Source organism: Propithecus coquereli, unplaced genomic scaffold, assembly GCF_000956105.1.
Source record: "Propithecus coquereli isolate 6110/MARCELLA unplaced genomic scaffold, Pcoq_1.0 Scaffold59, whole genome shotgun sequence".
NCBI lineage: Eukaryota > Metazoa > Chordata > Mammalia > Primates > Indriidae > Propithecus > Propithecus coquereli.
The window spans coordinates 5,689,222-5,700,600 of NW_012151840.1; the positions used below are offsets into that span (position 1 = coordinate 5,689,222).

An 11,379-nucleotide genomic window follows, 5' to 3' on the forward strand; every position below is an offset into this window, starting at 1 on the left:
GCAGAAAAGGCAGGGAAATGGGAAATTACTACCATGAAGTGTTTCAGGTTCCTGTGGCATCAACCTCCTGAGCCCACACCCTCAACTCCGCCAGGGCCAGTCGAGGGAAAGCATACAAGGGCCCTAGGGAAGCAGGAAGGAGATGCAGAATGTGGCCAGAAAGCCATGCGTGGGAGACAGAGACAGACCAGAAAAATTGTCTTGGAATCAAGAGACCGCACCAAATCTTTAGGCTCTCCCTGCAGAACCGTAGCCTTGCTAACCTTGAGAAACACACCTCTTTCTCCTCCCCAGCACCCTCTTGGATGATAAAGAAACTATACTTCTTGCTCCTCAGACTCTATGGCAGCCCATGAGCCAGAATCTGTACTCAATACAAAAAAGGGGGAAAAACCCAAGCAGGTTGTAAACTTTTCGAGTCCTTCATGAGGAGAGGTATTTTCCCTATAAAATGTTTTTTTTTTCCTTTTTAAAGTTTGTTTCAAAATAAAGAGAGCAAGAGAGAGGTCATGAATTCTAATGAAAGGTGTGTAAAAACACAAGCTAAAAAAGGTACTGCCAATATTATGAAATTTAAAAAGAAATATATATATGTATATACGTGCAGCTAATTTGTATATATATAATTTTTTACATACATACATATATATGTCTGAACAGTGCAAATGGATGAAGTTCATAGTTCCAGTTTTAAAAATATAGTACAAGGAGAGTCTGTTGGTATGAGGCCCAGACGAAAGAACAAAGATACCTTTGGCAAGTTGGTTGGGCTTATTTCTTTCCTGTCTTAACTCAGTTGACTTCTGGTGCTGACCAATCTGTTTTCTACCAGCTCAATTCCAGAGGCATGAAATTCAGGGGGTGTTATTAATAAGATTTAGTTTAGGGCTCTTGAACATAATGACTTGTTTCCTTTTTCTCTTCTTTTGTGTTAATGATTACTCTGTCTGACATGGGAGATGAAAGGGATAAGGGGATGAGGGCGAAGAGAAGGGAAAGGGATAAGGAAAGGCTAGGTGGCCACATCCCTCTGCTGTGACCTCGCCATCTGGAATATGTTCTGAAAGGAAAAAAAGAAAAGAGTTATTGGGAAGCCCCATCTCCTACCATCTGGAGACAACTCCTCAAACAGAAACTACACGGGACTGACTGGATGCTGGGTGACTCAATCCGATTGGCCTTGTTCCCTGACACAACTTACCATCTAGAATCATAGCCTTTCAGCACTGGAAGGGACCTTGGATATTAATTATCTGGTTCAGTCTTCCTGTTTTACAGAAGAGAAAACTGAGATCCAGGGAGGCTGGTTTACCCAAAATTACACAGAGAAAAAAAGCCAGGAGAAAACCCAGATAAAATTCCCAGAGCCAACCTCCTTTCTACTACACTAAGAATATAAATTTTCATGTGTCTGACCTGACCGCCTGATCTTCTGAAAGATTTTCTTTGAGAATAAATAGCTAATTATTCAGAATCTTCCACACTGTGCTCCAGCACTGGCACACACACACAGCAGAGTAAAGCAGCAGCAAAAACCTTCCCCCACATACGCATTCTCGGTTAGCCTAGAAAGACTCTGTTGTGACTCATCCAGTCAGATGACTAAAACTGAGGACAGCTGCCCTTCTGGGTCAGGAACAACATGGAAGGTGATTTGATTTTAAACACTGGCAGAGGAGGGTCCATGAAGTCATGAGAGATGGAAGAGCCTGTAGCCAATGTCCACCCTCTAAGCAAGGGAAGAAGCAGGGCTTTTTTGCACGGCCCATTCACCATCCAGAGGCCAACCTCGCTGGAAGAATGTCCTGGCTCACATGAGATAATCAGTCTCTAACTAATATTCCTAGAAAGACAGAGATGGAGGTGAGGGTCCCAGGTATTTGGCCATAGGCCTACAAATTTTCAACAAACAAAAAAGATGAAAAAGTCCATTCAAGAATTGTTTAGAGTTACCTCTTTTCTCCACTTGAGCTCGCAGAACACCCTCTCGAAGCACTCATGCATGTAATTGAACTGAAAAAAAAGTGGCAACACTCACTGACTTCTTAAGACCAAGCACCACAGGGCCATACCTTTGAGGTCCTGCCCCCAGCCAGCCCATCCTCCAAACTCAGTCTAGAGAAAAACCCTGACAAGTGCCACAAAATCCAGGCCTGGCTCATCTCCTGTTCTCTAGCTCCTGCTAGTGGTAACTGCGAGTCAAGCAGGATATGAAATTGCCAATCCTAGTGAGGCCTGAAGGAAAGGCAGGATGAACCTGGGGCTCTACGACTCAAACAGGTTCAGATCGATGTCTGTACCTCTCTCCACTTATGCATTTAGCTTAAAGACAACTTTCGGCCCAATCTACTTTCCCCAAGTACGCGTCCCCACCTCCCACTCACATATGGTGTGAAGATTTTAACCCATCGGGGCTTCTTCTCTCCTCGTGCATATTCAAAACAGAAGGCCATCCCTTCTTCATCTGTATCCCATCGCTGCATCTCGTCCCATTCAAATGCTATTACCTGGTTCTGCACAACCAAGAACAAGAGAATAAGGTCTACAGTCTGAGTTTCAGAGTGCTGGGGAGCTGAGGTAAGAGGATTCTGGACCAGGCCACAGAAGAGAAATGAATGGAGATGTCTGCATCACTTCAGGGAAGGGATTGTGACAGAAGAATAAAGGTCAGTGGGAGCAGCCAGAGAAGCTGAGGATCAGTGTGGATCCAGTGCCCATATATCCGCCCCAGTCAATACACAATTCTGATTTCGTTTTCCCCAAAAAAGGAATTCAAACGTAGCAAGCGAGTATCAAAGTATCCCCAGTGCTTCTAGCCCAAGCCCCATGCAGAATTCTCACCTCCAGCTGTCCTTCCTCAGTGCAGGCATGGAGTTTAAAGTGCGTGATGCTGATGGCTGTGATAACGTGCCCCTTCCTCCTGGAGTCGCAGGCACAGTGGGGGAAGATGATTTCATTGTAGCCCTCACAAGTCCTTAGCATGTTGAGGTACTAGGAAAAAAGGAAGGGGAAACAGTATTGTTATACTATGGAACTAAACACAATGAAGAGCTGCTCAGATGGCACAAGAGGAGCAAAGAGAATATTCTCACCCAACAACCTGAAGACCTGGCCTCTGGTCTCACACCCATCCCTAAGTTGGGTCCTAACTCTGAGATAATCCTTTATCCCACTTCCGACTTCTGCCTTCACACTTCCAACCCCTCTTTTTCTACTTAAAAAAGATACACAGGCCGGGCGCGGTGGCTCACGCCTGTAATCCTAGCACTCTGGGAGGCTGAGGCGGGTGGATTGTTTGAGCTCAGGAGTTTGAGACCAGCCTGAGCAAGAGCGAGACCCCGTCTCTACTAAAAAAAAAAAAAGAAATTATCTGGACAACTAAAAATATATAGAAAAAATTAGCCGGGCATGGTGGCGCACGCCTGTAGTCCCAGCTACCTGGGAGGCTGAGGCAGGAGGATCGCTTGAGCCCAGGAGTTTGAGGTTGCTGTGAGCTAGGCTGATGCCACGGCACTCACTCTAGCCGGGGCAACAGAGTGAGACTCTGTCTCAAAAAAAAAAAAAAAAAGATAGACAAATTAAAATCAGAAGAAACACTATAACTAGGACTCACAGGGCTAGAGGGGAACTCACAATGCTATTTTGTCTGTCCTCTATTTCCCTTGTACCTAAGGGATGGGAATCTAAGCTATCCTTATAATTAAGAAAGGGTGTTACTATTTCCCCCTATCTCCTCTCCAGTCAAAAGTTACAATGATCCCAGTGATAATCTCACAATCACAAAACGTTGAAACTGAAAGAGACTTTAAAACCTAGTCATTTAACAGAAACTCAGACTAAGATGAGACTAACCTGAGCTCACAGGTAATAATAAGTGGCACAACCAGGATTAGAACCCAGGTTTAATTTCTAGGCCCCTGCTCCTTTCACTATCACCAACTAGTCCCCAAATCAGCCCCACTGTCCCCTAGGTCTCCAGCATATATGCCTCCTTAAGAAGCATCTAGACCAAAATCAAGTGGTATATATTATATGACTCTCACAGGTACATTATAAGACTAATCCAGAGGCGTCTCTGAACTGCTGAAGCTAACTCAGCTCTTTGTCCCTTCTCTCCAGTTAAGGTTGGCTTCTCTTTTATTCAATTCACTATTTTGAGTTGAGAGGAGAGAGAGTAAAAGAAGATGAGTGGAAAGAGAGTAAGAGAGAAACAGGGGAAGGAAGATAGGGCAGGGGCTGGGGGAATGAAGATGCACGGACGCTGACCTGGTTTCCTCTCAGGGATTGCCTGGGAAACAAGCAAATAGCCTGAGCTTCCAACTGCATGTCACACAAGGAAGAACAGGGCACACTGGTGATGTGCACAGAGTGCTGGAGAGAAGACAAAAAAGCACAGCACCCTAGTCTCCCAGCACCTAAGATGGGCAGGGAGATTAGAATACCCTGGAGAGTTGCCTTCTGCCTTACCAAGAGAGCGGAGAAAAAAGGACAAAGGCACAAAAAGGACACAAGGCAACCTATGGCTCTGGCACCAAAGAATGGCACTTAAGACCATTGCTACTGCCACCAGGGACTGTCTGGGAAGATTTAAGGGCTCAAGGAGTATCATACCACACACTCCCTTCCCTACTTTGTATTTAGGCTTAGGTAAAATAATAATAGCAACTTTGAAGGTGAAAAATTATAAAAGGGTAGCAAGAATACAAGGACAGGGTCAATTTAGAAGTGCTGCAATACTTTGATCACATCATTTTTCATCTCTCATTTCTCCCTCCTTCTATCCTTCTATCACCCTACTCCACACACCCACACTATCCCCTGCTGAGCTTGGTTGGTTGGTTGGTTGGTTGGTTGGTTTTGGTTTTTCTTTGAGACAGAGTCTTGCTCTGTTGCCCAGGCTAGAGTGCAGTGGCATGATGATAGCTCACTGCAACCTCAAACTGTTGGGCTCAAAAGAGCCTCAGCCTCCTGAGTAGCTGGGACTACAGGCGGGTGTCACCACGCCAGGCTAGTTTTTCTATTTTTTGTACAGAGGTCTCCCTCTTGCTCAGCCTGGTCTCAAACTCCTGGCCTCAAGCAAATTCCCCACTCCCAGCCCCTATTTTTATTATTCTTTCAATACTGGTGATAAACACGGATACTGCTTAATCCTGCTATTGGCACTATAAACAAAAAGGAATCCCTGACTGTTCTACTTTGGTAAACATGACAGGGGTGGGTGATACAGAATAGGAGAAAACTCTTCTGGGGTTACAATAAGCAGCAAAGCTTGGGACAGAGAGCAGTACACAGAGGAGTTATTAAAAGGCCCAGACTACCGTGGGCTTGAATCCTGGCCCCATTACTTTCTAACTGTGCAACCTGGGCAAGTTACTTAAACTCAGGCCAATTACTTAATCCCAGGAGCCTTAGTTTCCTCATCTGTAAAATGGGCAGTGATATTATAATAGCACCTACACCATCTACACCACAGCATTGTTTGTGAGCAGTAAATAGAAAATATTTAACCTAGTACTTGGTACGTAATTAGGCATTTAATAAATAATAGCTAAAAAAATTTTTTTAAAGCTCCATTATCCATAGCTCTCAAGCTATTTTCTCTTTCAAGAATACTCTGTGAAATGATGTATCTAGAAATTACTTTTAAAAACTCCTGAGGAAAGAAAGCATGTGAGATAGATGGAACATGAACGGCAGAAAGCTGAAGGCTGCTGAAGCTGGGTAAGTGGCACATGGGGGCCAACTGTACTATTCATTCAACTTCTTTATGTATTTGAAAATTTCTCCAATAAAATGTTGTTTTTTAATTTTTTTTTGAGACAGAGTCTTGCTCTGTTGCCTGGGCTGGAGGGCCGTCGTGGTGTCAGCCTAGCTCACAGCAACCTCAAACTCCTGGGCTCAAGCGATCCTCCTGCCTCAGCCTCCCGAGTAGCTGGGACTACAGGCATGCGCCACCATGCCCGGCTAATTTTTTCTACATATTTTTAGTTGTCCAATTAATTTCTTTCTATTTTTGGTAGAGACGGGGTCTCGCTCTTGCTCAGACTAGTCTCGAACTCCTGAGCTCAAACAATCCTCCTGCTTTGGCCTCCCAGAGTGCTAGGATTACAGGCATGAGCCACCGCGCCTGGCCAAAATTTCTACAAGAAAATGTTAAAAGAAAAGAGTGTCCTGCAATTAGGCCTCTGGTACTCAATCCCAAGTCATCTTCCTAACACAGTCATCAGAAACTTTACTTGCTCAATAAGCAGCAATTCTGCTCAAGAATGCTTAAAACCCCTGTAAATGCCAGTGGGTGTTATGGAGCCTTAAGACTAGTTCTACTCACGTCCTCCGACAAAAAAGGCTTTTATATAATACATTTGTTGAGAGTTCTCTTCTTTGAGAGGTACTACTACCATTTTGAGAAATATTTCTGCCACATTCCCTCATTGGGAGTTTTATCATACAGACTTTTTTTTTTAAAGAGAGAAACATGCAGACAAAGCAGGGAAAAGAGATTAGAAGAACGTGGAGCTCTGTGTATCTTGAACTCTCTCTTTGTGACCTTGAGTCAGTTACTCTATCAGGTTCTTCCCTTCTGCCACCTGGAAATAAAAGACATTGCTGCCACCCACTCTTCCCTAAAGTAGAGGAAAACATATGCATGGGAGCCTGACAGAAATGGGTTCGAATCCCATTATTAAATCCTAGTTCCATTTCTGACAAGCTATATGATCTTGGGTAAGAATCTTAATCCCTCAGATTCCACTTCTTCTCTGACTGGGGATGCACCTACAGGGTTGTTAACTGACATAAAGTGCCGAGAACAGTATCAGGCACATGATAGATGCCGCTTTCCCCACCCTCTGAATCAAAGGGCTGATTTGTCCTTCCGTATTCAAGAATGTGGTCCTTGAAAGCAAAAGACCTTCAGTGGACTTCTTAATGGCACAAATTCTGAAAATAACTTGGATGAAAACCAAAGGCACCTGTGTCCTTGGTGAGAAGACAGAAGCAAAGTCTCATTGGGAGACAAGGTTCTCAGAGATGCCTGGGTAGTATTTACCAGCTTTAAGTGGGCAATCCCTACATTCCTGGGTTTGCACAAAGCCTAAGAGAGGAAACATTACAAATTTTACCTAAATCCAAAATTTGCAAAACAGAGGTGAATTTTTGCTTTCAAACATATTTATGTAAGGGTGTAGACATATATTTAAACACAAAATTATCCTGTCTATTCCCCTTTCATATTAAGTTTTGAGTAGCTAAATATGTATCCTAAATTATCTTCAGGTGATAATTCCCATACCACATAGATGGTAGCCCTTATAGGCCAGAGAAGAGGAAAGGTAAACTATGGTACATTTTATAAATGTTCAATACTCAGCAAGCCAGGTAAATATAGAAATAGGACCGTTATTAAAACAGAAACTCAGAACTTAACAGAGCAGAACACTTTAGGTGAATGGGTCAAGGTCCATTCTGAAGAATTCTCTGTTCTCCCAAACAACCTGGCAAAGGTCAAACCAGATCTAAAACAGGAAAAAACGGGATGAGAGGAACTTCAAGAGTCAACTCTCCTAAACCCTCGAATACTGATTCAGAAGCACCTAAAGTTTCAGAATCACCGGTGTGCTTTTTAACACATCAACTGCCACACTAGGAAAAACAAATTTTCCCTGGGGCCACAGTGTTTTATTAAAACAAAACAATCCTCTCTAATTTGTTATTTTTTTATTGTTTTCTGTGAGTGAGTTATGTGCAACGCAATCCACATTTTTAGAATTAAATTGTCAATATTAATTGTAACAATAAGAACATCAACAAGTAAGATTTTCATGAACCAACTGCAGAGTTTTGCTTCACACGGTCCCGGACTCTAAACTAGCCTGAGTTAAATACAACTAATAAGGCAGTCAAGGTGTTAAAAACAAAGATTCCCTAGGTCCCACCCTCAGGGATGGAGTCCAGAAATCTGCATTTTAAGCAGCTTCAAAGTGATTCCCTCCTAAGTAGACTGGGAACTAACACTTGCGAAAGGCTGACTTTCACACATACTGCCTTTTGTGAAATCATTACAAATTATGTTGAGAAACACTAACATAGAAACTATCAGTTCAACAATGGCAAAATCAGGCCATTTCAACATAAGAAAAGCATAATTTACACTTGTCTATTGTTTGTGTGAAGGGAGGGAGGGAGAGAGAGAGAGAAAAAGAGGGAGGAAGGGAGGAAGGAAGGAAGGATGGAAGGAAGGAAAGGAAGGAAGGAAGGAAAACAGGGAGGGAGGGAAGGGGGAGATAAGGGAGACAGGGTGGGGAGAAGGAGAGGGAGGGAGGAAAGAAAGAAAAAACATTCTTTCTTGTACATTATATTCTCAATCATCCAAATTTGAGATTCAATCTAACTTTGTAAATAAGTAGAAAACAAAAATGTTTTTGATCACACAGGGTATTATAAACTATGGCAAGAATATGAGCTGTCCTCTCTGTTTGGAGATTTGGAGGACACAGGAACTTACGTAAAGCTTATTTATCTACCAAGAACCCTGGAGTAGTTTGTCAAGATTCTACTTGATAGCTGACAGTCTGAATATCCCTATTTTACAGAAAATAATCTAGAACTGAGATGTTTGTTGAATTGCTGAAGGTCTCATGGTGATTTGGCAACTACTAATTGTAGCGATTGGCCTAACTGTTGCCATCAAGCATACCAAATTGCTATAGTTAATGGCATCAGGGCCTATGGGCTCTGAAGGGCCCATCTGATTTGGAAGTTTCAGTGTACTGACGATGACCCAATATTGGCTAGGCTAATGTCTTTGAACACTGATACCTGAACACATATTATACTTGAATAAAATTCAAAATTTGGTGAGATTTTCTTCAAAATCTGACTGCAGTATTATGTGGCTAGTACAGTCATATGTTGGTACTAGGTTTTCAAGACAATAGAATTCCATAAATGTTTAAGCATATTTTATACTCAATGCCAATGACCCATGGGGAAATATATCTGTGTATCGACTATACTCAAGTTCTTAACTGGGTGATTGTAAAATAAAAACTTGAAACTAAAAATGATTTCATAATCTATTATGAACCTTGCCCAACAGAACTTTCTGTGATGATGAAAATGTTCTACACCTGCACTGTTCAATATGGTAACTACTAGCCACATATAGCTACTTAGCACTTGACTTGGACGATAAAAGAACTGAATTTTAAATTTTATTTAATTTAAATGAATTTAAATTTAGATTTTAATAGCCACATGAGTATAGTAGCTATTGAATCAAACAGCATAGCTGTAGAATATCATACTAACCAAAAGCACTACTGAGCATAAATGTTTAAGCAGCTGAAGAAATTAAAATGACTTCGCTCTTACTAAATCACAATTAAAATAATCTCTAATGTTAAAAATCTAAATATCAGTTCTCATACAGTCTTATCTGTATCATATTGTAATGTTTTATACATCTTTTGTTGCAGCACTTTATCAAAAATTGTCTAGTTATTATTAATAATAAAATCATGTACCAACATATAGTAATGCAAGCTCTTTGTGTGTTCAGTGGAGGAACATAATGGACTCTGCATTAAGGTCTATATTCCCTTCCTTTTTTTTTATTAGCGAAGCCACTGACCAGGTTGTGATCTTTTCCAAACTGACTGGAATGACAGGTTTAAGGGGTAAGAAGGGGCATTTTATGAAGGAATTATGGGGCATAAACTTACCATGACCATTTTCCTTTGTTCGTATAGCTTCTGTAACTGGTAGGACTTTTCCTCTGCTTTGATGTAACCTTTCTTCACATCGTCGACAGCCTGTCACCAAAACAAAAGTAGGGAAGAAGGGAATGTAAAAAGCATTATCAAGTATATTTTTGAAAAAAATGAACAGACACAGATGCATTTTCAGAAAAACTTATCCACTTGGACCACCATCATCATCACCAGTGAATTCTGCCACATGGGTATATTTATTGGAATAACTAGCATTTAAAGAGTATCTGCCATGTGCTCAAGGATTGCCCTAAGTGTATGTGAGGGACCTGGTTTCCTATGTCAAGAGACTTAAATTCTGGTTAATTTATATATGTGAAAACAAGAGAGCACTGAAATACAGTGTATAACGGTTAAAGGTAACAATGAAGTGGCAAAAATGTACAGTACAGACAGTAAGTGGTATATATAGTCAGAAGAGGAGCACTTACTCCTAATTACAGCTATCAGGGAAGCCTTGGGTGCACCCCCAAAGGACAGGATGAATAAGAGAAACTACAGGCTAAAGTCCGGAAACAGGAATGTGTTTGAGCTTAAATACATTCAGGAAACAGATCTGCCTGATTTGAACAAAGGGTCCATGTTAGGAGACAATGACAGGTAATGCTGGACAGGTAGGCTAACAACAGATTGTGAAGGATCCGAACAGCAGGCACAGGAATTTAGATTTAAGGAAACAGACAGTAGGGAGCTAAAATAAACAATAAAAAATTGCTTCTTTTTTAAAAGAAAGATGATTTGTGTCTCAGTGCCAAATGAGTTAAACCGAGGAGAGAATGAAATAAGGAAGATCAATGATGCTGTGATACTTAAGATAGAAATCATTTCCCAGAGCCTTTCAAGGAAAAATAGGTAACAGAATGAGTTCAGGATTGCAGTCAAGAGACTAATTCGACTTCGAGCTCTGTCACATACCAATGTGCGCTTGGGTAAGTCACTTAAACCCGTTCAGAGTCTATAAAACTGGAATAATACTCATCTTATAGATGGACAGTGAGAATAAAAGATGTTAAGAGTTTTATAAAGTTATTATTAATCACAGTTATGAGTATCATTTAGCTGTTAAATTCTTCTAAGAACCCTACACGGATATTAATATCCTGCCAGGAACTGACTAATGGAGATTGTGCCAGTTTCTCCCCAATCCTGGCCATACGAGTGAGGGCTCTTTTAGGCACAGAGAATTATATTTACAGAGGGGATGTTCAGTAAGAACTGCCACACAGTGTCAATGTCCTGAAGAACCTGAACACTTTTATCACCAAAAAAAGGTGCTGCTCCAGGCCAAATTTAAACCAATTATTAAAAAGCTGGGGGAGATGTAGAGAGGAGAAATAAACCAACAAATACTGGCCTATCCAGTTTCCAATGTAACTTACAGTGTTAGTTAGCTAAGGGAAAAGGCTTTAAAATTCTTTTTCTGATGACCAAATAAAAACACTGTTTTACTGTTTTGTGTTCATCCCAAATATCTAGAACAGTGTCTGACTCATAATAGAACTTAAATATTTGGTGAACACTTCCCCAGGACAGAGGTGGGTCAGAGTGATTATTTACTCCAGCAATTCTAAGTGAACTCTTTTTCATGTGGGGCAGTAAAAATGTTCTC

At 41.3% G+C, this 11,379-nt stretch overlaps 1 protein-coding gene across 1 annotated transcript in view; it reads right to left on the reverse strand.

Moving 5' to 3' along the window:
• Positions 1-853: 853 nt before the first annotated feature.
• The window catches only part of SNX27 (sorting nexin family member 27), a 95,637-nt gene continuing 85,111 nt past the window's right edge, over positions 854-11,379 (reverse strand). The window contains exons 8-12 of the mRNA XM_012658514.1: positions 9,723-9,812; positions 2,842-2,991; positions 2,385-2,513; positions 1,954-2,013; positions 854-1,060 (exon numbers count right to left, since the gene is read on the reverse strand). Of these exons, the coding sequence (XP_012513968.1) occupies positions 1,013-1,060; positions 1,954-2,013; positions 2,385-2,513; positions 2,842-2,991; positions 9,723-9,812 (477 nt within the window). The 3' untranslated portion in view covers positions 854-1,012. The remainder of the gene's footprint in view (positions 1,061-1,953; positions 2,014-2,384; positions 2,514-2,841; positions 2,992-9,722; positions 9,813-11,379) is intronic.